General features: G+C 40.0%; 1 protein-coding gene and 1 long non-coding RNA gene across 2 annotated transcripts in view; one reads left to right on the top strand and one right to left on the bottom strand.

Annotated features, from left to right (window-relative positions):
• The first annotated feature begins 7,506 nt into the window (after window positions 1-7,506).
• The window catches only part of LOC129619887 (uncharacterized), a 47,763-nt gene continuing 28,738 nt past the window's right edge, over window positions 7,507-26,531 (top strand). Inside the window, exons 1-2 of the long non-coding RNA XR_008698230.1 lie at window positions 7,507-7,625; window positions 10,849-10,905. This is a non-coding gene — a long non-coding RNA (uncharacterized LOC129619887). The remainder of the gene's footprint in view (window positions 7,626-10,848; window positions 10,906-26,531) is intronic.
• Window positions 19,272-19,980, bottom strand: LOC129619886 (male-enhanced antigen 1-like). The gene has a single exon (XM_055535352.1). It carries the CDS (start codon window positions 19,931-19,933, stop codon window positions 19,409-19,411), a length of 525 nt encoding a protein of 174 aa, XP_055391327.1. The 5' UTR covers window positions 19,934-19,980; the 3' UTR covers window positions 19,272-19,408.

Consider the following 26,531-nt stretch of genomic DNA (forward strand, 5'->3'; position numbering starts at 1 on the left):
GAGGCCTGGTGTGCTGCGATTCATGGGGTCGCAGAGAGTCGGACACGACTGAGTGACTGAATTGAACTGACCTGAACTGAGGTAAGAAGTTGTAAAGAAACCATTAAAACATAGTATCTTTTTATCTCCTCAAACAAAGCAAATTTAGCACATGTTCCTTGCTTTGGTAACTTCTAGGTTTTTTGCAAGTCTCAACTCAAATGTGACCACTTCAGAGACCTTCTCTTTGTTTTCTGTCTCAGTGTAATGTTTGTTTTCTTTATTGTATATTTCTTAATTTTTACTTCATGCTTACCTTCTAAAAATCTACTTATCTGTTTTTGCCTTGGGCTATGAGGTTGATAAAGGCATTGTCTTTCCAGTGTTTAGCACGATGACTGCCATATGGCAGACCCTTAATTGGTGTTTGTGGAAATAATTAATGACTATATGAAATATGACCAATGAACAGGCCCAAAATAGATGTCTGTCACCTTTCATCCTGATTAAAAATTAAAATTGGTAAAATCAGAATTGTTCAAAATTGGCTGATTGAGCACACATATTTAACCACCATTCTCTCCCATAATCCCACTAAAATACGAGTAAAAAGTTTTATTAAACAAGGAATACATCTTCAAGGAAAAGGAGATCAGGAGACGACAACAGCCATGAAATTTCGGATGCTGTAGAACAGATGGATTCTTTGCAAATGCTGAAGCAGATTCAAGAAGTCTGAACCCTGGCCCAAAGTTGGGAAAGTTAAAAAAGCATCCTGAGTAGCACTGCAAAACTCTGATGAAGCCCCCCATTGGTGTCAAATGTTCTAGAGGGAGACGTGGAGGTGGGCCAAGGACAGGGGCACTGATTGAAAAATATGTCTGGTAAGTGTTAAAGCTTCTGTCCCCAGATCCAGTCTTCCTTGCTTCCTTTTGGAACAAAACCCCCTCATCACCGAGTTTTAGGTGAGAATGTGCTGCCCAGAAAGCAACGGCATTTCTTGGACTGATTTTGCAGGGAGAGATGGCTACATGAATCAGTTTTAGCTAATGGGATGTGATGGGTCAGGCTTTTGGAAAAGAAATTAATTGCCCTTCAGTTTCTCTCTCCTCTCTTCCTGTGGGCTGGAATGTAGATATCATGCTGAGTTAACCTTTACCATGCCCATACTGATGAAGAGGACCTCCTAGGAGAAGGTGGAGCAACAGTTAGAACGCACCTGGATTTTTCTTTTTCTATTTTTTTTATTTTTTTCTCCTCATGAAGCATAGCCCACCCACCCATCACCATCTGTCAACTTCTGAACTAATTTTTGAGATAAAAATTAAGTATCTTCCTAATTAACAAAAAAACAGATCTTAGGACCTTCTCTCTAACTGCACAGCCAGGTGATTATTTCTTGCCTATGTGGCAGAATACTGGAGGTTTATTTATCCAGGACCATACCCAGGTGGTATAGTAGTAAAAAATCCACCTGCCAATGCAGGAGATGCAAAAGATGCAGATTTGATCCCTGAGTCAGGAAGATCCCTTAAATGGCAACCTACTCTAGTACTCTTGTCTGGAAAATTCCATGGCCAGAAGAGCCAGGCAGGCTTCAGTACATGGGGATTGCAGAGTTGGACACGACTGAGCGACTGAGCATGTCCACATGCATACTAAAAATAGACAGATTAAGTGAATGTTTACATACTGGTAGTGTGGTTTCAATTCCCCTTTCACATCTCCTGTCAGTTCCCAGGTTAGAGAGTCAGGCTTTACCTATATGCAGGAAACTTGAAAGAGTCTGAAAAATCTGATCAACCCAAGAGAAAGACCTTCATCTTCTGACATTGAGTGAATGGACCTTGGCAGGTGACTATACAGAAAAACAAAGTTGCCAAACCTCATCCAAGTATGTAGAGCTTCAATAAACTTATTAGTGAAAGATTTCTAAAGAGAGGTGGACAACCAGAGATCTTCATGCCTTTTAGGAAAATGTCCATTAAGACAAACAGAGATGAAAACAACCTAAAAAAAAGCATCTTGGAGGGAATAAGCACTAGGAAAGCAATAGAAGAAGAAAATAGAACCAGAAGAAATTACTAATATAATCAGGGATGGAAGAACACACTGCAGCCATGGACCAAAAAAAATAGTGGCTATAAAAATGACATTCAGAAAACAATAAGTGATCCCAAAAGTTTAAACTATGAGAGAAGAAATGAAAAGTCAGTGGAAGGGCATGAAGGTAAAGTTGAAGAAATAAGCCAGAAGATAGACCAAAAAAAAATATTTAAAACATTGCAGTACTGAAGGACAAGAGTTTCCAGAATCAAAGAGCCCATGGACTGGTGGGAATATCAGTGTATCACACCACTTTGGTTTTACATGTGGAGGGGAAAGTAGGCATAAGGTGAGAGATGGTGTTTTATAAGAAGACTGTTTGTCCCATTTGACCATTTAAAATATTAACATGTGTAACTTGGTTAAAAGTAACATTTTAAAGAAAGCTATTATGTTAAATTCTTTTCATAACTATAATAGCTACTGTTTACTGAGGACATTCTGTTAGTCATGAAAGTAAGTTTTTTGAGACATTTTTCCTTTTTTTAAAGTTTTTTTTTGACTGGACCACTTTTTTAGTCTTTATTGAGTTTGTTACAATATTGCTTTCATTTTCTGTTTTGTTTGTTTTTATTTTAGCCAGGAGGCATGTGGATCTTAGCTCCCTGACAAGGGATCTAACCCATATCCCCTGCATTGAAAGGCAGAGTCTTAACCACTGGACCACCAGGGAAGTCCCAGAGACTTTATTTCTAGTTTTTATATGAACCCTGAATTAGCGTCACCATGTATAGAGAAGAAAACTACCCCTCAAGAGCAGTTAAATGACTTTTTAACACCACATCTGTGGCCCCAAAGCCCACCCTCTGCCCTCTAGACCTGCCTTTACTTACCTGCAGTAGTTCCCCAGGACTTGCCTGGAGATAACTGTATTCCTGGCTTTATGGGAGTCCTGGGACTCAGCCTCATGTGGCTTTTCTGTGTAACATACATTCATGATGGTGGCAGAAGAACAGGAAGTGCTGAATTTGATCACAAGAAGTGACAACTTTGTTCTCTTCTAGCTATGGAGGCTTTTAGAAGGCTTTTCTGCTGGCCACTGCTGAGGGAGAGAGAGCCACTGGATGCCAGAGGCCTTTCTGGTAGCATTATGTTGAGTAGAAGCGGGAGGGTGGATGACAAATGCCAATATGTGAATGAAATCTGGCTTTTGATTCTCTTATTTTGTGAGCTGGTTTTAGACTGTTAAGTTCTGTCGAGGTAACTTCCGTGTAAACTAGAACTGACAGATAATAAACATATAGCTAGGGCTGTAGCAACAGAAATCGATGTACTTCAAGTTCCACATAGGAGAAAACAGCCAAGATGTCTCAAGTCTTTTTAGAGTGATAAATGCAATTTACACAATAAGTAAGAAGCAATGATTGGGAATAGATGGTGTAAGATCCCGTCTAGGAGATGGCCAAGAGGTGTCTGATGGGGGTGATGTTGCTAACCTTAGAAACTGTCAACAAATTGGCTCTGAAAGTTATAAAACACTTGTAAATATAAACCAAAAAGACAGAAAAAACTTAGGTTCTGTGTGGCTCCCCATCACCCACATAATGGTGACAAGGCCCGGCCTGGATGGTATAGCCAGTTGTTGTTGTAAGCAGTACTGCCTTGCTGGTCTGAGAGAAGTGGAACCAAACAACAGCTGTGTATGAACATAGAAAACATTTCAGGCCAAATACAGGCAAGAGGAGCCTGTATTTCCAGAGCACTTTCCCCAGGCTAAATTGAGTACTATACCATTTGCCATACATAATCTGAAGCAAGATGCACTCACTGAAGTTTTATGGTGATATCTGTTATAAAATAGGCCTTGTGAATCTCCCAATCTGTAAAGATTGTGTATTTCAGTAGTCTCATTACAGGACCTTGGGAGTGGGGACATATCCCCATTCCTTCTCCAAAGATTATACTGTTTATGCTGATCCCTCTTTCTGAATAGGGAGTCTTGCTAGGAGGCAGGGAGATGTCTCATGGGCTGAGTCTGGTCTGTGGGACCAGTTACCAGAGCAGAGAGGCCCTGAGCAAGGTTTCAAACTGCTTTCTAAAGGCCACCCTTGACTCTGACCAAGTTTCCTAACCTCTCTGGAACTGGGTATCTTCTGTTGGAAACAGGGATGATGCTAGTCCCTACTTTAGAGCACAGCTGTGAGCAGTCAGTGGGATAATGCACATGGAGGAGGCAGCAGGGCGTGCATGCCGTCAGCACTCAAGAGACATGAGTTTTCAACTCTAAGCTCTGTTTCCTAAATCCTTGACTGGGGATGATAAAACCCTCTCCATGGAGTTTGTGGAATTAGAGCTGGTGTAGGTGGAGAGTCTGACTCATGCTGAATCCTTGAAGATTGGTCACTGTTCTCCCTGAGCCCTGCAAACCCCATCAGAGGTTGGAGTTGTAGAAGGATTCAGCAGTATGATAGTTGATGCCATGAGACACACAAACCTCTTGGAGATTAGTTAGGTTAATGAGATATGGTCTCTTTTTACTCTCTTTACCTCATTCAGTTAGGCTCATGGAGTTGATACACCCCTGGCTTCTGAGGTTCCGGGTCAAGGCACCAACCCAGACAGTGACTGGATGGATGTGCCTTGTTTCCTGCATCCCCGGCCCAGTTGTTCCCCTAGACTGTCTCCCTTTCTTGTTTAATGCCTAGTAGCTAGAGAAAGGAGAAGGGAATGGCACCCCACTCCAGTACTCTTGCCTGAAGAATCCCATGGACAGAGGAGCCTGGTAGGCTGCAGCCCATGGGGTTGCGAAGAGTCGGACACAACTGAGCAATTTCACTTTCACTTTTTACTTTCATGCATTGGAGAAGGAAATGGCAACCCACTCCAGTGTTCTTGCCTGGAGAATCCCAGGGATGGGGAACCTGGTGGGCTGCCGTCTATGGGGCTGCACAGAGTTGGACACGACTGAAGTGACTTAGCAGCAGCAGCAGCTAGAGAAAAGGCTTCCCTGGTGGCTCTGATGGTAAAGAATATGCCTGCAATGCAGGAGACCTGGTTTTGATCCTTGGGTTGGGAAGATCCCCTGGAGAAAGGAATGGCAAACCTGTCCAGTATTCTTGCCTGGAAAATCCCATCGCCAGAGGAGCTTGGCAGGTCTACAGCCCATGGGGTCACAAAGAGTCAGACACGATTGAGAGACTTTCACTCACTCACTGACTCAGAGAAAAGGTCTAAAGAAAGTGTTTCTACTCTTTCTTACCTGCTCCTCTCTTCTTTGCTGCATACAAAAAGATTAAGAAGGTATGATTTAAGAAAGTAAATCTAGTCTGGCATATTCCAGTGTTCCAGTTAACTTTTTTTTTTTTTAATAGCCTAAATCATAAAGACTTAGAACATCAACAACCATTTATCATCTCTGACAATTTCCAGTAAGGAATTTGGGGAGGGCTCAGCTGGACAGTTCTGACTCTGGGTCTCTCATGTGTTTACATCAGACAGTGGCTGGAAATGGAACTAAGGGGCCTTGAGTAGCTGGGTGCTACCTGGCACTGTTCTCTTCATGTATTCTCAGCACTCGCATTCCCCTTGGTTGGGATAGTTTGGTTCCTCATAGCATAGTGACCTCAGGGTAATTCAGACTGCTTATGTGGTAGCTTAGGGCTCAGGCATGTATGTTTTAGAATACCAAGTGAAAGCTGTATTGCCTTTATGACCCAAATTCAGAAGCAGGACTGGCTCTATAATTTGTGGGGCTTGGTGCAAAAGGAGAATGTGGGTCCTTTGTTCAAAAATTGCTAAGAATCTCAAGATTGTAATAGCAGAACATTAAACCAAGTGAGGGGCTTCCCAGGTGGCATTAGTGGTAAAGAAGCCACCTGCCAGTCCAGGAGACATGAGAGACATGGGTTCAATTCCTGGGTCAGGAAGTTTCCCTGGAGAAGGGCATGGCAACACACTCCAGTACTCTTTCCTGGAGAATGTCACAGACTGAGGAGCCTGTTGGGCTATAGTCCATAGGGTTGCAAAAAGAGTCAGACTTGACTGAAACGACTTATTATGCTCATGCAAACCAAGAGAGGGGCACGCTGCCCTCTATGATGTCGTATGTCCCACAACTGTAAGTCACATAGTGTCCCTATCATCATATACTCTTGGTGGACCCATCATTAAGGTCAACCCATATTCAAGGGCATGAAACTTGGAAACCCATCTTGAGATGACAAGAGTGTCAGAGAATTTGCAGACATGAATTTTAATGCTGCCTCTGCCTTTTTAGGACTTCTCTGTGTTCTGCTGATCATTCCCTTTATTCTTGTTGCATGTGTATTACTCTTTCCTTAGATGAGGGTCCTTTAGTACTATTTGTAGAATTTTTTTCAGTTTTAATTTGAGGTTAGTCAAATATAAATTTTAAATAATATGTCTCTAACAGTTGTATGGAATTATGATGTTCAAATTTACTTCATGAAATGCTTCTCCCCTGCTGGAGATGGCTTGTCAGAATTTCCTGCTTGTCACTGAGCTCTGGACTGGATGGCAAGTTGCCTCTGGTGTATGTCCATTTGTGCTCATTTGTGCTCAACACCTGCCAGGGCAGAGGAAGCAGTTAAATTCATTGAATTTCTTCAAGAGGAAGAAAAACTTCTGGAGTGGGGATCAAGCTGAAATGAAAAAAAAAAAAAAAATTATGTCCCCTCTTCCCAGTACACACATAAACACACACAGACACACACAAACCAAATGGCCACTCTTTGGACAAATATATGAACAGCAGCCTCTACTTGGGCCCATTGAACATCTTGGTCTGTAGCTACAGAGGGTTTTTCTATTTAATCCTCACTGTTGTGTAACTGGGCTTTCCAGGTGGTGCTAGTGATAAAGAACCGGTCTACCAATGCAGGAGACCTGAGTTTGATCTCTGAGTAGGGAAGATCCCCTGGAGGAAGGCGTGACAACCCACTTCAGTATCCTTGCCTGTAGAATCTCCATGGACAGAGGAGCCTGGTGGGCTACAGTCCACAGTCAAGACTTTCCAGATTATTGTCTTATAGTCAGGCCACTGAGTTTCTTAATTAAATGAAACTTACATATTAACCATCTTGTTTATGTTACTTAAAGTTCGTGTGCTGTGTGTGTGCTCGGTCGCTTTAGTCATGTCCAATGCTTTGTGACCCAGTGGACTCTAGTCTCCCAGTCTCCGAAATCCATGGGGTTTTCCAGGCAAGAATATAGGAGTGGGTGGCCATGCTCTCCTCCAGAGGCTCTTCCTGACTGAGGGGTCAAATCCGCATCTTCTGCATTGCAGGCAGATTCTTTACCGCTTAGCCACCAGGGAAGCCCTTTGGCAATAAACTCTTAGATATTGTTAACAGAGCAAGACTAAGTATAGCCCTCAGCACATAGCTATTGTTGCTGTGCACCCGTTATGCCACACCCCATTACGAGGCAGTGATTACCACAGGACCGGCCATGGTTCTGCTCAGCCATTGGTCAGTGTCACAGTGGGCCCCGCCCACAAGCAACCAACGGTCAAAGAGTGACCGTTAGCGGGGCATTCAGTCAACTGTCAGTGGAATGGTGGTCGTTGGGTGAAGAATGAGGTAAGAGGCAGATTCCGGCCTTCCCCTACCCCGCCCCCGCACTCCAGCCCACCGGATCTTGGGCCAGTGGGTGAGTTGGGGGGCTCAAGGAACAAACTGGGGGCTGTCTCCTGCATGGCTCCAGAGTCCTCTCCAGGGCCACCCACTGGCTGGATTGAGGCCTTGAGACGGTGGCGAACCTCTCCCCCATCCCTGTCCCTGTGACTTGGTAGAAACGCCAGTCTGCCTGGGTTGCAGTCTGTGGGACCTACCTACCCCCTTCCCACTCACCTACCCTGCCACCTTGGCTGGCCTAAGAAGCCTGAGGGGCCAGTTGGGTCCTGGGCACCTGGCTCCCTCAGCTATGACAGCTGGACAGTGTCTGGGGACCTGTCCTTGAGGGAGCTGCCAACTGAGATTTGCCTCCTCTTCTCCAGGACTGGGAACTCAGAGAGGGAAAGTTGTGCCTTGGGGCCTTGCTCTTTCTTGTCAGAGAATAACGTTTGTTTGGGAGAGATTTATAGGAACATGGTTACCTGACCATGACCTGACCTCAAGAATAAAGGCTCTGACACCAAGAAGTTTGCAACAACTAACCACGTTCCTCCCTCACCCTTCTTAGTAAAGGGCTTTCCTGAAAGTTTTTGGAATTTGGGGTTTTTAAGGTCACCTGTCTCCTTGCATGTCCCTCAGTAAACCTTCCTTTCTCACCAACCAGTTACCACTTTTTCAAGCATCTTGACAATTTTTTGTAGGGAAGATGCTTTCACAACCAGCAGGAGGAAGAAAATGCTTTCTAAGAGTTTGCTGAATTCTGAAACATGGATTTTTATGTTACAGGAATAAATAAGCATTTCTTGTTGGCAAAAATAAATTGATTTTAATGGTTCTATTTTGATTAATAAAGATGTGTTTGAGCCTAGTTATAATGATTTAAAATTCAAGGTCCAAAACTGCAATTACTTTTGTACCAACCTAAATATTACCCAGTTGGAAGCTCTCAAGAAAACCCTACAGTATTTGTCCTTCCTGATAGTTGAGAAAACTGGGATTCAAATGTGAGTGCTTTTTTGAGGATCACTTAGCTTTTAAGACATGGAGCTGAAGACTGAACTCAGATCTTCTAACTCCAAATACTTGTGCATTCACACTGCATCATGCTTTTTCCCACTGAATTTCAGACTTCACTAAATTTAGTGCTTGATGAACAGTGAGAGATAATATACAGTCAGTTGTTCATTATCTATGTCAACAACAAGACTCAGTGGTAAAGCACAGATTATTGCCTAATGTCTCAAGACCTTGCTTGAATGTTTTTTCTTAATATTTTGAATAGATAATATATGAACATGACTGAAAAATTCAAAAGATTTCCTCCATCCTTGATCCTACAATTGTATACATGTAACTGTACACATATATCCCTTAAACACACAAATGTGGTAGCATGCCACATGTTCTGTTCTGCACCTTGATTTACTTCTTAATAATAATATTATTATACCCTTAGATATATCTTACACCTTTTATCAATTGCAGAATATTTTGTTGTATGTGTGTACTAGCACTTATTTAACCAGTTCTCCACTGAAGGGCATTTGATTTTTACCTGCTTGTTTTCTATTACCAAAAATGTTACAGTTTAATTTACATTTACATACTTATTTGTACACATGTGAAAGTATTTTTATATGATACATTAGGGTCAGAATAAGTGTAAAATTTTCATAGACTCTTTTTTTATGTTTCAGCTGATTTTTTTAATATAAATTTATTTATTTTAATTGGAGGTTAATTACAATATTGTATTGGTTTTGCCATACATCAACATGAATCTGCTACAGGTATACATGTGTTCCCCATCCTGAACCCCTCCCTCCTCCCTCCCCGTACCATCCCTCTTTGGTCGTCCCAGTGCACCAGCCCCAAGCATCCTGTATCATGCATCGAACCTGGACTGGTGATTAGTTTCATATATGATATTATACATATTTCAATGCCATTCTCCCAAATCATCCCACCCTCTCCCTCTCCCACAGAGTCCAAAAGACTGTTCTATACATCTGTGTCTCTTGTTGTCTCACATACAAGGTTATTGTTACCATCTTTCTAAATTCCATATATATGCGTTAGTATACTGTATTGGTGTTTTTCTTTCTGGCTTACTTCACTCTGTATAATAGGCTCCAGTTTCATCCACCTCATTAGAACTGATTCAAATGAATTCTTTTTAATGGCTGAGTATTACTCCATTGTGTTTATGTACCACAGCTTTCTTATCCATTCATCTGCTGATGGACATCTAGGTTGCTTCCATGTCCTGGCCATAGACTCTTAATTTTAATGTAAGTGGAACTTATATGTCAAAATTTGTGCATTTAACTGATGAGCCTATTTGTAGGGCAGCAATAGAGCTTCAGGGCTTCCCAGGTGGCAGTAGTGGTAAAGAACTCGCTTACCGATGCTGGAGACATAGGAGACCCAGTTTTGATCCCTGGGTTGGGAAGATTCCCTGGAGGACAGCATGGCATCCCATTCCAGTATTCTTGCCTGGGAAATCCCATGGACAGAGGAGCCTGGCAGGCTAGAATCTATAGGGTTGCAAAGAGTCAGACACTTTTGAAGTGACTTAGCATGAACACAGTAGAGATGCAGACATAGAGAACAGACTTGTGAACACAGGAGGGGAAGGAGAAGGTGGGATGAATTGAGAGCATAATATTGATACATATACATTACTGTGTGTAAAATTGATAGCCAGTGGGAGTTTGCTGTATAACACAGGGAGCTCAACCTGGTGCTCTGGGACAACCTAGAAGGGTGGGATGAGATGGCAGTGGGAAGGAGTTTCATGAGAGAGGGAACATATGTATACCTATGGCTGATTCATGTTGATGTATCGCAGAAACCAACACAACATTGTAAAGCAATTATCCTCCAATTAAAAATAAATAAATTTTAAAAATTTGTGTATTTATATTTTTGATAAATATTCCCAAGTATCACTGTAAAGTGTTGTTGGAGGAAGTTATTGAGAGGATGTGACTGCTGGTTTTCCTGTAAGCTGGACCTTGGTAATAGCAGGTTCCTATACCCTCCCCTGCTCATGGAATGTGCATTCTGCCCAGAGTTCCCATAGATGGAGCTGTTTCAATGACACAGCCTTGAGAATAATGTGGTGTTGAGACATCTGGACAGAATGTGTGACTGAATGCAGTTAAGACCTTCTGTGTAAACTTTTAAGGTTCTGGTGGGTGAGTGTGAAGATCTTCTCATCTTGCAGCTGCCCAAGACAAGCCTTGTAAGTAAGTTCACTTGCTTATTAAACCTCCACCTACCAATCTGGAGGTTCTGCCTGCCTCTTCAGCTTCTCTTTGCTCACTCTGTATAGGGACCAATTTCTGATTTCACCTGGGAACTCCTGAGGTTATGAACCAACAGTTGTTTTACTTATATCCCACCAACATTACGGAAGAGTATTTGTTTCACCTTTTCAATCTAATATACAGTTAAATTTTTGTTTTTCTCCAGTCTGATAGTTAAAAAATGGAATCATAAGTGAGTTTCACTTATTTTGAGTAAGGTAGATTATCTTCTCATATGTTGGGAAGTCATTTATTTGTATTTAATTTTCTGTGACTCACTGTTTTTGTCTATTTTTTCCATTTGAGATGTTGATATTTTCATATTGATTTGTTAGAGTGTTTATATGTATTGCAAATACATTCTCCTGTGTTATTTGCAAGTGGGAGAAAGCATTTTCAGACAGAGAGAATAGCAAGTGAAAATATCCTGAGGCAAGCAGGAAGACTAGAAAGAACAGTGAGTTCTCCACTCAGTTCTCCACTTTGTGATTTCTTTTCAAGTAGAAATTAAAAATTGTTGTGTAGTCAGTTCATCATTTTTGTATTATAGTTTTAAGACCATCATAATCTGAGATAGTAAAAATTTCTCCCATGTTTTCTTTTAGCAATTATAATGGTTTCATTTGGTATGTTGAAATCTATCCATCCATAATTTACTTTTGTGAAAGGTAAAAAAGCAGAAATTATTTTCTGCCAGATGTCTACTCAATTCTGACAACATTTATTGGACAATTTATCTTTTACCTGTTGATTTGGAAGGACACTTTTATCCTATCTTGAAAGTCTGTATAAAAAAAAAAAAAAAGAAAGTCTGTATGTATTTGAGTCCATTTCAGAACTCTATGTTCTGCTTTCCTGTCCTAAACTTTCAAGTGTAATACCATACTGCTTTAATTAGTATAGTTTTATAGTGTCTTTCCTTCTGTGATTGGGCTTACCTTCTCATTACTGACCTTTCTCAGAATATTCTTGACTATTTTGTGAGTTTATTTTTTATTAACTTTAGAATCAGATTGTTTCATTCAAAATATTCCTGTTAGTGTCTTTATTGGGATAGCATTAAATGGACATCTTTAATTTTTAGTCTTACAAGCTATTCATCTGAATTTCAAGGTGAGTTTTTTTGAACTTAACAAATGTATGAGGACAAGTATGAATAAAATTCTCATTTTATAGAGGAGAATTTAGAGAAGAATGTTTTGAGAGGTCCCAAACATCCTTATTTTTCAAAATCACAAAAATGACAAGTCTTGAAAAGGGCCTAGGACCAGATTTTCTCCCTTACATTGTTGATCTCTTTCTATCACAGTGCACTGTCTACACATCCAACCAGTCTCGTCTATCCCCTCGTGACAGGGAGAGACAGGTACTGGAGTACACCTGTTGTGGCATACAACCATGGTTAGAAATCTGCTGTAGTAAAAATAGCTTTATGGTGGGAAATACTTCAGTTCCTCCATGACTTTGCTGTTTCCTCCCTTGCCCCTGGAATGTGCTTTCTGTACATAGAGAAAAAAATTAAAGCTAATTGTCTTAAAAACTAAAACTTTTGAAAATATGTTTCTTTATTGGAATAACATCAACAAAATTCCAACTATAAACTTAGAGTGAACAAGGAATTCATCAAGCTTGATTCATTTTTGGTAAAATAGATTTTCTTCTAAGACAACTGTATGATCATATATATATATATATATAATATCATTTATTTCACATTTTGCATCATAAAAAATTTGAGGGCTTTATCAGTTTTCCAAGGATTCTCTATTAATCTGGTGGTATTTAAATATTTTTTTCTTTGCTATACTCAGCTGTTATTATCCCTGCTTATTTTGTATTTTTTTTTCAAAAGTTCTCTCTCTGATGAATTATGATTCATCAATAGCTTTGCTCATAATTCCAGCAGTTCTCAACCATAACTTTTGTTGACTTTATGAATTCATTCATCTTTTGCAAGTCTGGCAATTTACTTTGTCTTGCATTGAATTTGTACTGAGTTTTTATATAGCTTGTGATATCTAATAGTGTGAATAACCCCTTCCTCCCCACCCCCCACCAAGGATGTCTACATTCTAATGTGTAGAACTTGTGAATGTTAAGTTCACAAGTTTGAACTTTTTGCCCTTATATGGCAAAAGGGACTTTGCAGATATGATTAAGTTAAGGCTCTTAAGATTGTCAGAATCTTATCCTGGATTATTGGCGTGGGTCTGATTCAATCACAGAGGTCATTATAAGAGGAAGGCAGGAGATCAGAGTGAGTTGTAAATGGGATGATGGAAGCAAGAGTTAGCACAGGCAGTTACTGAGCCAAGGATAGCTCACCTCCTTGAGAAGTTAAAAGAGGCAAGGAACAGATTCCCCCCAGGAACTTCCAGAAGGAGGAAGCCCAGCTAACACTTTGATATTAGCCCCTCAAGAATCATTTCAGACTTCTGATCTCCAGAATTGTAAAAGGAAAAGTGAATGTTGTTTTAAGGGACTTAGTTTGTAGTAATAAGAATCTAATACAGCCAGATACTAATCAAAATGCTGACCTCAGAGAGGACAATAGTGATAGATGAGGTTGTGAGAATTGTGGGATAAACAGAAACCATACGTTGGTAAATATTTTAATGACTTTAGCTTCTGTAGATAGCCTGTAACTGTGTATATGAGTATCTCCGCATATGTACAGTAAAAAATGAATATTCAAAAGGCAACCCTTTCCTCCTCCTGTCTTGTCAAGAAACAAGATTCTTCCTTGAACTACTGGATATAGTTGGGGAAATGTTTGTAGATAAAAACTGAAGGAGCTACAGAAGATTGATGACTGAACACAATAAAGAGCCTGAAACTATCTGAGTAATAAAGGAAAAGATGCTGACAAATTAATGAGAAATAGAGCTTATTGATGCTGGAATATTTTAAGAGAGAATAAGAACAAGGGCAGCTCTGCCAAGAAACAGAATTTGGGGGACAGAGATGAGTTAGTTAGTTAGTTCAGTTGCTCAGTCATGTCTGGCTCTGTGACCCCATGAACCGCAGCACTCCAGGCCTCCCTGTCCATCATCAACTCCCGGAGTTCACTCAAACTCACGTCCATCGAGTCAGTGATGCCATCCAGCCATCTCATCCTCTGTCGTCCCCTTCTCCTGCTGCCCCCAATCCCTCCCGGCATCAGGGTCTTTTCCAATGAGTCAACTCTTCGCATGAGGTGGCCAAAGTACTGGAGTTTCAGCTTTAGCATCAGTCCTTCCAATGAACACCCAGGACTGATCTCCGTTAGGATGATAGGAGGATTTTTAGAAAGTGTTCTTGTGTGTTGTTCACAGTATCGTAATTTAGACCTCTGTTGCTCCTCAACCAGCTCCTCTTAATGAAAATCTTCAGCAACAATACAGAGTTAGGCTTTTGTTTATTTTTTTAAAACAGCTCTGTAGTGAGGCTGGTTGTAAAGCAGGAGGAGGCACATCTTTCTTTGGATGGCATGTTATCAAAATAAACTGTGACCGTTTTGATAATTTTACAAAAAGCTTCCAAGCTAGGTCTCTCTGATCTGTGATGTTCTAGTCTGGGACCAAGATGCCTCAGCTCTCTGATCTTTACCATTCTGGGTAAAGCCTTCTTGTTGATTATCTTCTTAGAGGGGTCTTTGTGGCAATTTGTGCTTCCTGAGTTGTGAGCAAGATATTCAGGAGAGAAAACTTTATAACCTCAGCTTTAGGCTTCTGTTTCTCATTTTCTTTGCTTTTCTGAACTTATAACAGCCAAACGTCTGTCATGTTGGAATTTCTTCCTCTGGCTGCAGTTTCCTTGGCCTCTCTTGTAACTGACTGTTTGGATGAATGTTCCTCTTTGGGGCAGCTCCTATGCTGTTTTGATGAGCATAGTGTGGGAATTTGAGAGTAAAGCCAACAAACTGTACAATTGCACACAAAAACCCATATCCTTATACTACTTCATACACCATTGACCAAAGTCTAATAATTCTGACCAGTAACAATCATGATTACAACCATATTCAGGGTTTGTGGCCCAAAGGAAATGCAGGCTACATAGCCGTTTTCCACATCATGCTTTGTGAATTTCAGCCTGAAGCACTTGGAGGCTTCTGGGCAGTTTCAATTAGGTGTCTCCTTTCCTTTGTTCTCTGTCCTACCCCCAGAGAGAATCAAGGGCAGTTTTCAACACTGAAATGCCCTCTCCATGTTATTGAGCTCCTGGGCACTGCATGAAATTATCCTACGATGTGCTATGAGATTTGAAAGTTTTAGTTTTATTATTGCTATTTGTTCTCTCAGTTTAAGTGTAGCTGAATGAGTCACAGTTGGTCAGATCATTCAGGGGGTCCAGCTTACTGGAAATGCCCCTGCAGAGTCACATGTTCACAATTCCCATTCTCAGCAACAACTCCCTCAGCAACAATTTCCCCAATGGGAAAGAGGGGTACCGTCCAGGTATTTATGATCTGAACTGATACATTCAGAGAGAACATAATAGGATTTATTTTCCTTTAGGCCCGGAAGTCCTGTGTTGTAGTACCCATATGGACTATCTTGTCTTGCCAGTGCTTCATGAAACGTGGCCAAGTCCATAGAGCCAAGGCCTCCAACTGGCCTGTGTAACTGAGAGGTAGGCATGTGGTTGTGGCTAGTAGATGCATCTTTTCTGGCTCCGAGGGTATAATTAAGTCCTGAGTGATTATTGAAGAGAACTAATAGCTCTGGATGTGCAAAATGAGGAACGGAGTTCTTAATATTATACAAATGAGAAGCAAGGATTTGTGTCGGCAAATTTTTGACAAAGGTGGAATAAATGGACAAACCTGAGTTATCTCTTTTTAAAATGTGAATTTGGTAAGCAGAAAGAATCTGCTGAAGACAGGATCATTTACAAAACAAAGATGAAAATCTTATATAAAAATCTATGTTTTGCCTGGTGGCTGGCATGCTAGGATTATTTTGACAGAAAGTAAATAGCAAGGCGATATTGAGATGTGAGAGAAAAAAAATTTGGATCAATCCATGTGTTGTTCCATGAAAGGATCCAATCAATTCTGCTCCCATTGCCAGAGGAAGAAGTTACATAGCTGTGTTGAGTAAGGTTCACAAATTGCTCTCCAATCAAGAAGTAAATAATATCTAAACCCTGCAAATTGAATTTTTATTAAGAAATTTATCTCTTGTTACCCTGGGGTTTATGAAATCTTTTAGTGCTTGTGGAGGAAGGCAATATATCTCAATGTACAAAACCAGACTGATTGGGGTGAGGAATTTTAATTTTTAGGGTCAGGGACATACCTCACCTTTTAGAACAGGTTTAATGAGAAGGGAGCAGACAAATGTTGCTTTAAAAGCCATTCTAATTCTTCATGCATTGTCCTTTATATTACCATGTCCTTTATATTACCATTATCATGTACTTTACAAATTGGAATTTATGGATTTTTTGCATAAGAATTTCAAGGTCACAATTTCCTAAATTGAGTAAATAAATAAATCCCTCTCTGTCATCGACTTGCTGAGTACTTAACATCTATATATTCATTGTTTTCTGCATTCATAATATGCCAGTTCTGCTATTAATAAAATTTGTATTTCCTGTACAGGGCTTGTTTAACTAGAAAATGTAAGTGGTAGTTCTTAACCTAACATTTTTCAAAGAATAACAAGTGGAAATGTTCTGCTCTTGCACTGCCCATTTTCATATTCTCTTCTATATAAACAAGTGATAATGATAACAGCAATTATTAATCCATGTTGAAAATTTACTATGTGAAAGGTATATTACTATGTTTACTCATTTAAGAAAGGTGTAATTTTCCTCATAAATTATGCTGGAAGAAACAGGCTCAGAGAGTTTAAGAACTTGTTTGTATAGTCAAGGATAATAAGTGTTAGAGCCAGGTTTTGAACCTGGCCTGTCAGGATAGGCTGGATTAAGCTGTATTAGGCCAAAATCTCAGTGGTTTAAAACAGCAAAGATTTATTGTTTATAACCCTTGGCATCACATGTCCATTTCTTCTCTAAGGGGTTTCTGATTCATGGTTTGCTCACTCAGAGTCCAGGTAGATAACTGGACACAGTGACTGTGTAAGTGGATGGGCCACTTGGGCATTGGTTCTTTTTTTTTTAATTTTATTTTATTTTTAAACTTTACAAAATTGTATTAGTTTTGCCAAATATCAAAATGAATCCGGCACAGGTATATATGTGTTCCCTATCCTGAACCCTCCTCCCTCCTCCCTCCCCATACCATCCCTCTGGGTCGTCCCAGTGCGCTAGCCCCAAGCATCCAGTATCGTGCATTGAACCTGGACTGGCAACTCGTTTCATACATGATATTTTACTTGTTTCAATGCCATTCTCCCAAATCTTCCCACCCTCTCCCTTTCCCACAGAGTCCATAAGACTGTTCTATACATCAGTGTCTCTTTTGCTGTCTCGTACACAGGGTTATTGTTACCATCTTTCTAAATTCCATATATATGCGTTAGTATACTGTATTGGTGTTTTTCTTTCTGGCTTACTTCACACTGTATAATAGGCTCCAGTTTCATCCACCTCATTAGAACTGATTCAAATGTATTCTTTTTAATGGCTGAGTAATACTCCATTGTGTATATGTACCACCGCTTTCTTATCCATTCATCTGCTGATGGACATCTAGGTTGCTTCCATGTCCTGGCTATTATAAACAGTGCTGCGATGAACATTGGGGTACACGTGTCTCTTTCCCTTCTGGTTTCCTCAGTGTGTATGCCCAGCAGTGGGATTGCTGGATCATAAGGCAGTTCTATTTCCAGTTTTTTAAGGAATCGCCACACTGTTCTCCATAGTGGCTGTACTAGTTTGCATTCCCACCAACAGTGTAAGAGGGTTCCCTTTTCTCCACACCCTCTCCAGCATTTATTGCTTGTAGACTTTTGGATTGCAGCCATTATGACTGGTGTGAAATGGTACCTCATTGTGGTTTTGATTTGCATTTCTCTGATAATGAGTGATGTTGAGCATCTTTTCATGTGTTTGTTAGCCATCTGTATGTCTTCTTTGGAGAAATGTCTATTTAGTTCTTTGGCCCATTTTTTGATTGGGTCATTTATTTTTCTGGAGTTGAGCTGTAGGAGTTGCTTGTATATTCTCGAGATTAGTTGTTTGTCAGTTGCTTCATTTGCTATTATTTTCTCCCATTCTGAAGGCTGTCTTTTCACCTTGCTAATAGTTTCCTTTGATGTGCAGAAGCTTTTAAGGTTAATTAGGTCCCATTTGTTTATTTTTGCTTTTATTTCCAATATTCTGGGAGGTGGGTCCTAGAGGATCCTGCTGTGATGTATGTCAGAGAGTGTTTTGCCTATGTTCTCCTCTAGGAGTTTTATAGTTTCTAGTCTTACATTTAGATCTTTAATCCATTTTGAGTTTATTTTTGTGTATGGTGTTAGAAAGTGTTCTAGTTTCATTCTTTTACAAGTGGTTGACCAGATTTCCCAGCACCACTTGTTAAAGAGATTGTCTTTAATCCATTGTGTATTCTTGCTTCCTTTGTCAAAGATAAGGTGTCCATATGTGTGTGGATTTATCTCTGGGCTTTCTATTTTGTTCCATTGATCTGTCTTTGTGCCAGTACCATACTGTCTTGATAACTGTGGCTTTGTAATAGAGCCTGAAGTCAGGTAGGTTGATTCCTCCAGTTCCATTCTTCTTTCTCAAGATTGCTTTGGCTATTCGAGGTTTTTTGTATTTCCATACAAATTGTGAAATTATTTGTTCTAGCTCTGTGAAGAATACCGTTGGTAGCTTGATAGGGATTGCATTAAATCTATAAATTGCTTTGGGTAGTATACTCATTTTCACTATATTGATTCTTCCAATCCATGAACATGGTATATTTCTCCATCTATTAGTGTCCTCTTTGATTTCTTTCACCAGTGTTTTATAGTTTTCTATATACAGGTCTTTAGTTTCTTTAGGTAGATATATTCCTAAGTATTTTATTCTTTCCATTGCAATGGTGAATGGAATTGTTTCCTTAATTTCTCTTTCTGTTTTCTCATTATTAGTGTATAGGAATGCAAGGGATTTCTGTGTGTTGATTTTATATCCTGCAACTTTACTATAATCATTGATTAGTTCTAGTAATTTTCTGGTGGAGTCTTTAGGGTTTTCTATGTAGAGGATCATGTCATCTGCAAATAGTGAGAGTTTTACTTCTTCTTTTCCAATTTGGATTCCTTTTATTTCTTTTTCTGCTCTGATTGCTGTGGCCAAAACTTCCAAAACTATGTTGAATAGTAATGGTGAAAGTGGGCACCCTTGTGTGGGTCTCTGAGAAGAAGTCTGATTTGCCTTGATGTGGAGGGGAGCTGGGGAGGATGGAGATGGATGTGACAACCAGGATATGTTTAGTCCTGTGCAGGTTCTGGCCTGGAATGCAGGGAGTTAGGGCAGCTCTCAGGGTAGTCACTTCCAGGCAGGGGAGGCCTGCCGGGCTTGGAGGGCCTTCTGTACCACGTCTTCCCACTGGGCATCTGATATCTCGCGAGCCCAGGCAGGAACCCCTGGCGCAGGCAGGCTTATGCCAGCCATTGTCCTTTTCACCAGCTCTACATGTTCTGGGTCCATGGGAATAGAGCTGTGGTTGTTCAATGCTATAGCTCCCTGCTCATCTTCGTCCTCACTTTCTAGTGGTGGGTCCGGCAAATGAAGCCCCAGGGCCTGGATCCGATCCTGGATATCAGCAACTACATCTTCTCCATCCCCCACTGGTGCCAGTTCCACCTCCTCTTGTTCAGGATCTTGGTTCAGAGGCTGGTAGGAGTAGCCAGCTGGTCCTGCCCCTGTTTCCTCTTGTTCGTCCTCTGGTTCCTCACTGCTCCAATCCCCAGTGCCTTCCGTGGGGCCCTGATGTGGCCCCACTTCCTCAGTCTGATTGGGGAAGATACGTTCAGGACCCATGGTGTCGCCCCCTAGAACTACTGCTGCCATCGGGCAGGGGCCGCTCAGAGCCCGTGACCCAACCCCTGGGCATTGGTTCTTGTAGCCTTCTGCCTAGAAGTGATGCATGCTTGTCCTTTCATTGGCCAAAGCAGTTCAGTTGGCCCTGCCTTTTCACTGGGGCAGGGAAATGTGTCATCACCATGTGTACAGAAGGCAGGCAAAAGGCAGTGTCAGTGGATAGCTTAATACCACATACATTCAAAAGAAACCTATGTTGGTCTTAAGTATATGTTAGCTTAAAAAAATTCCAATATATGTTAGCTACAACTTAAAAAGGACCCTAGATCTGTTAAGGTTCAGAAAAGATGTGATTGCTCCGGAAATTGGTCAAATTCAGTTAACTGAATTAATGACTTCCTGTAGAAGAATTCAATGGTTTTATATTTTGTTTCCCCCAAATGGCAGTTTTTATAATGATTTGTTTGTTAGCTACATTTTGAGGAAGAGACAGATTTAAAAGTAACCAGCACAGATATGTTGAGAAAATAATTTAAAGGACAGAAAACATTTGCTAGCTTCTATGAGGGTTCCCATTTATATAATCCATAGCAGAGCCCGAAAATTAGAATTTAGACTTTTAATCCAAATAGGATAGATCATCTGGTACTTTCTTCTGGGATTGTTTTTGTAAAATAGGAAGGTGTAAATTAACTCTCCAGTGTCAATTTGAGTAAGCCCTTGAGGCAAATGACAGGAAGATTGGTTAGATAAATTTCTCTAGCAGAAGAGAGGACAGTGTTGGTTGTGCTTGGAAGCAAGAGAAATCTTAGCTATCCTAAAATAAAAATTCTCTGCAGTGATGGCAATTAATAAATAGCCTGTCACACAAAAATATAATGAAATCATCTGGAATTCTGTCTTGTAGTTTGGTCCAGAATTTGTGATTTTAACTTTGGCATTTAAATTTTGTGCTTCTTTCAACATTAGCTGAGCATGGCAACTCTGCAAAGGCATAATAGAACCACTGGAGCTCTACGCTTCTGCCTTGCCATGCTGGCCAGGGCTCTTTGTGCTTGGTGAAAGATGCAATCACACAATCAAAGTAATATTTTCCCTGAGGTTCCCTGGGGCAGATTGGTTCTGCAATTTTCCAGTAATTGTTTGGAAAAGACAGCCTTAGATTTAGTCTTTCTCTTTAATCTTCCCCGCCTCCTCCCCCCAACTCAATTCTCTGCACTGAGGCTCCTGGATTCTCTTTTGCCAGCCTTGCTTAAGTACCTGGGATTGGGGTGGTGTGGTCTGTGTTAATTATGGAGTGGGATTTAAGTGACTCCCTGAATGGGCTCCTACTCCAGAAACCCCCTCTATTTCTGCAGGCCAGTGCGTGGAATCTCTCTCCACAATTGTTATAAAGGCTAAAGGATTCTCAAGCATTGGGCTTGTGGAAGGAAGAGCTGAGTTGACCTTTTGAGATGAACATACTTCTTTTATTTTGAGTTTACAACCTGGGAGATAACTAATGTTTGTACATATAGATTTTTTACTTTTACTTATGAACCACAGGTGATGCTATTGATTGCTTTTAAATATTTTCCCCCTCCATTTCACTGGTAAGAATACAGAGGCTCCGGGTTGTTGGCCAAGTCAAACAGAAAATGCTAGAATCTGGCTTTTTAGACTTCAGATCCAGTGGTCTTCTCTTATGCTGACATTTTCTTGTTAGCATCCAGCCATGAGGAGTAATAAAATGGAAGTAATTAATAATATTCCAATGTACTCCCATTTGAAACCCCAGTAGTTCAGCAGACCTGAACTTCCTACAGGAAGCACTGCTTGAGGATGGAGTCCCTCTTGTGACATGGTCTGCCGCCCTCTGCTGTTCGTGTAGCCCACCTTTATTGTTGCTTGATCTCTTCTGGATTTGATCTTGATCTTCCTAGTGCAACGTCTCTCAGCTGAGTGTGCAGCTGTTATTTGAAGGTGAGAAACCATTTTGGTTGGCACCTCACATAAGGAAAATATCAGAGAAAATCAAAGAAGGTAGGACTTGATATTTCTCCCGCAATATACTCCTGTGTGTGAATGTTCCCCTTTTTCCTGCCACATAATGACAGCACTTTCACTATCTAATTCCCAGAATGGCCCTGGCCTTGCCTTGGCTCTGGCATTCTCCCAATTCCCTTTAAAAGAGAATAAACATTCTTCTCCAAATTATGCCTAGCAAGGCAGCTAAGGGGACTAATGCCAGAAATTTATGACCCATCTAGAAGCCTGGGAACCCTGGGAGGAATTGGGCCAGAACTCCTCAGGTCCTCAGGGAGAAAGATGGAGAAGATCCATGACTAGGGCTCAGAAAGCCAGGTTGGATTCTGCAGGGTGGCAGTGGCAGCATGGGTCTGTGGTAGGAAGGGGCAGGTCTTCATGGAGTGGGTCCAAGTCCAACAGATTAGCTAAGACTACAAGGCAGGCAATTGGAAATTGAGTGAAAGTGCGCAGGGCAGGGACAAATGAGTGGTTTGGCTATTTAAGAGTTGATAAATAAAAGGCAAGATTCTGACATGCTAACTTGAGATTTTTGTTGCATGATTTTCTCTGGGACAATGGAAAAGTAATTATAGGGTTGGCCAAAAAGTTTGTTCAGGTTTTTCTGTAACGTCTTAACCTGAATGAACTTTTTGGCCAAACCAGTGTATATGGTAGCCTTGACCACTATCAAAAGGAGTTGTAAATTTGCATAGTCTGTAATATACATACCATCTAAGGTTTGTTAATTATGATTCCCACTCTAATGAGTCCTGTAACAATTTATATAAATTACAACACCTGTCATACATTATCTGGTGCAAATACCAGAACAAAGGTGGCAAATTCTCTTATATCAATGGTTCTTAGAGTGTTGTCCCTGGGCTAGCAGTAACAGCATCACCTGGAAATTTATTAGAAATGCAAATTCTTGGGCCCCATCCCAGACTCAATGCATCAGAAACTGGGGGCAGGGCCCAGGAATCTGTCTTTTAACAAGCCCTACAGATGATTGTTATGCATACTCAAGTCTGAGCAGCACTGCCCTAGATTATAAGTATAAATGATGAAGCTCAGATTGCTTCCACTAGGGAAGGACTATAAATGATTTGTTGGATGAAGAGGGAAAGGATGCAGAAAGACAAGGCAAAGATTTGAAAGACACATGTCTGCTGTGTTCTGAATGACTACGATGCTTGAAGTTTGACCACTGGATAAATTGGGGCAATAACAATACCATACTGCTTAAAAGTGGATTGCCAAGGTCACAAAAGGGCAAGATGTAGAGTCAAAGAAATGATGACAGCCAGGATTGATCAGGCACGCTCTATGATTGTTTTGGGATGTGATCGTGAACCCATTGCCCTGGGATCTGATTCTGTGACCTTCTTTGGTTTAGATATAGTAAAATAATATCTTCCTGAAAAGGGCAAGACAAAAATTATTTCAAAGAAATTAATTCAGATAAAAAGGAGTTGAAAATGTCCTCTGAAAATTTTATCTAAAAATATTTATTCAATTTTGGGGAATAATAAATGATAAAAGCATCAGAAAGCTTCTTCTTTAATCCTTTATTAAAAGTATGATTCAGAAGTCTTCAATTAAAAAAGCACAAAAGGGCCATAAGCATCATCCTAGTCTTCACTGTCTTGTTATTTCTTTCTTGAAAGACCAGAATTTTAAAAACCATGGTGTTATATAATAAATTGCTTCTGGAGAAGTTAGTCCTTATGGCTGGAGTTCCTGAAACTGCAAAATAAGTCAGCTTGTGCCAGGGAGATGAAGGGAAACCTGTTCTCAATTACCGGGCAGCTGGTATGTTTTAATTGTTTGCTTTTTATAAGCAGTAAAATAAAAGGAATAGTCCTTAAGTATCCTTATACACCGTTAATGCAGTGCTTCCCACACTTGTCATGTACCACAATCCCCAGGGAACTTGTTAAAAATGCAGATTGCCCACCCCTTGAGGTTATGATTTAGTAGGGATATGATTTTTAACAAGCATCCAATGATTTTGGTGCAGGTGGTTTGAAGACCACACTTTTTGAAACTCTGCCCAGGGCCTACCCATAATTTATGTGCTCATTATTTGAGCATTTCTAAAAGTGACTGACGATTCACAAAAAAACAGTTTAGTGTAGGTAAAGGCTTACTGTGAGCAACACATGCTTACTCTAATAGAGCTTCATTATTTGGCATTTGGGGAAAATGAGTGTTACACACACACACACACACAATTTAAAAAATTAACAGACTTTATATTTTAAAGCAGTTTAGGTTTACAGACACTGGAGCGTGTAGTACAGAGTTCCCTCTCTCCCCTGTTGAGAGTGCCCCCTCTTGTTAACATCTTGCATTAGTGTGGTATATTTGTTACAACTGAACCAATATTGGTATATTATTATGAACTAAAGTCTATAGTTTACATTAGGGTTCATTTTTGTGTCATAAAGTTCTATGGGTTTTGATAAATGCATAGTCTTGTGTCCATTATTTTAACATCCAGAAGAATAGTTCCACTGATGTAAAAAAATCCTCTATGGTCCACCTATTCATCCCATTCCCACTCTCGGCAATTGATCTTTTTATTGTCACTATAGTTTAGCTTTTCCAGTGTGTCATATAATTGTAATCATGTAGTGTGTAGACTTTTCAGACTTGTTCTTTTGACTAAGAAATATACATTTAAGATTCTGTTATGCCTTTTAATGGCTTGATAGCTTATTTCTTCTTATTGCTGAATAAAATTCCATTTTATGGATGTCCCACTGTTTGCTTATCCATTCACTTTTTGGAGGCTATCTTGTTTGCTTCCAGTTTGGGGCAATTGTGATTAAAGCTTCTATAAACATTTGTTGGCTGGTTTTTGTGTGGATGTAACTTTTAGCTCATTTGACTAAATACTTAAGAGTGTGATTGCTGGATTGTATGATAAACTATATTTAATTTTGTAAGGAACTGCCAAACTTTTTAAAAGTGGCTGTAAAATTTTGCATTCCTGTCAGCAATGAATGAGAATTCTTGTTGTTCCACATCCATGCCAGCATTTGCTACTGTTCATTAAAAAAAATTTTTTTGTGCTACTTTAATAGGTATGTCGTGGTATCCAAGTGATGTTTTAATTGCAATTCTCTAATGATATATGATGTTTTACATCTTTTTATATGCTATTTGTTATCTGTTTATCTTCTTTAGTGAGATATCTGGTTAGATCTTTTACCTGTTTTGTGATTGGGTTGTTTTCTTATTATTGCATTTTAAGAATTCTTTGAAGGACTTTGTATATAAGTCCTTCATCAGATATGTTTTATAAATATTTTATATCAGTCTTTGGCTTGTCTTTTTATTTTCTTAGCAGTCTCTTTTGTATAACAGAAGTTTTTGATTTTCTTGAAGTCCAGCTAGCCAATTTTTTCCTTCATAGATTGTGCATATATAGGTAGTCTATATAAAAACTCATCTCCAAACCCAAAGTCACCTGGATTTTTTTCCAATGTTATCTTCTAGAAGTTTTATAGTTTTGCAATTTACATTTAGGCCTATGATCCATTTTGAGTCTTTTTGCAAAATGTGTAAGGCCAGTGTCTAGATTCTTCTTCTTCTTTTTTTTTTTTGCTTGTGGATATCCAGTTATTACAATACCATTTGTTGAAAAGTCTATCATTTCTCCACTGAATTGTTCTTGTTTCTTTGTCAAAGATCAGTTGACTGTATTTGTGTGTCTATTTTGGGGATCTCTATTCTTTTCCATTGATCTGTTTTTTCACCAATACCACACTGTCTTGATCATTATTGTAGCTTTGTAGTATGTCTTGAAGTCACATAGTGTCAATCCTCAGACTTTATTCATCTTCAATATTGTATTGGTTATTCTGGGTCTTTTGTCTTTGCATAGAAGGTTTAGTATTTATTTTTGTTGGCACACAAAAAACTTGCTAGGATTTTGATTTGGATTGTATTGATTATAGGTTAAGTTCAATTCAATTCAGTTCAGTTGCTCATTAATGTCTGACTCTTTGCGACCCCATGGACTGCAGCACACCAGGTCTCCCTGTCCATCACCAACCCCTGGAACCTATTCAAACTCATGTCCATCGCGTTGGTGATGCCATCCAACCATATTATCCTCTGTCGTCCCCTTCTCCTCCAGCCTTCCATCTTTCCCAGCATCGGGGTCTTTTCCAATGAGTCGGTTCTTCCCATCAGATGGCCAAAGTACTGGAGTTTCAGCTTCAGTATCAGTCCTTCCAATGACTATTCAGGACTGATTTCCTTTAGGATTGACTGGTTGGATCTCCTTGCAGTCCAAGGGACTCTCAAGAGTCTTCTCCAACACCACAGCTCAAAAGCATCAACTCTTCGGTGCTTGGCTTTCTTTATAGTCCAACTCTCACATCTATACATGACTACTGGAAAAACCATAGCTTTGACTAGATGGACCTTTGTCAGCAAAGTAATGTCTCTGCTTTTTAATGTGCCCTCTAGGTTGGTCATAACTTTTCTTCTGAGGAGCAAGCATCTTTTAATTTCATGGCTGCCGTCACCATCTGCAGTGATTTTGGAGTTAAGTTGGTGAGAATTAATAAATTAAGAATATTGACTTTTCCTAACCAGGGAAATAAAT

Source organism: Bubalus kerabau, chromosome 9, assembly GCF_029407905.1.
Source record: "Bubalus kerabau isolate K-KA32 ecotype Philippines breed swamp buffalo chromosome 9, PCC_UOA_SB_1v2, whole genome shotgun sequence".
Classification (NCBI taxonomy): domain Eukaryota; kingdom Metazoa; phylum Chordata; class Mammalia; order Artiodactyla; family Bovidae; genus Bubalus; species Bubalus kerabau.

Bases quoted from the DNA above. Each gene is read 5' to 3' on its own strand.
- LOC129619886 (XM_055535352.1), bottom strand. From the start codon at position 19,933: ATGGCAGCAGTAGTTCTAGGGGGCGACACCATGGGTCCTGAACGTATC.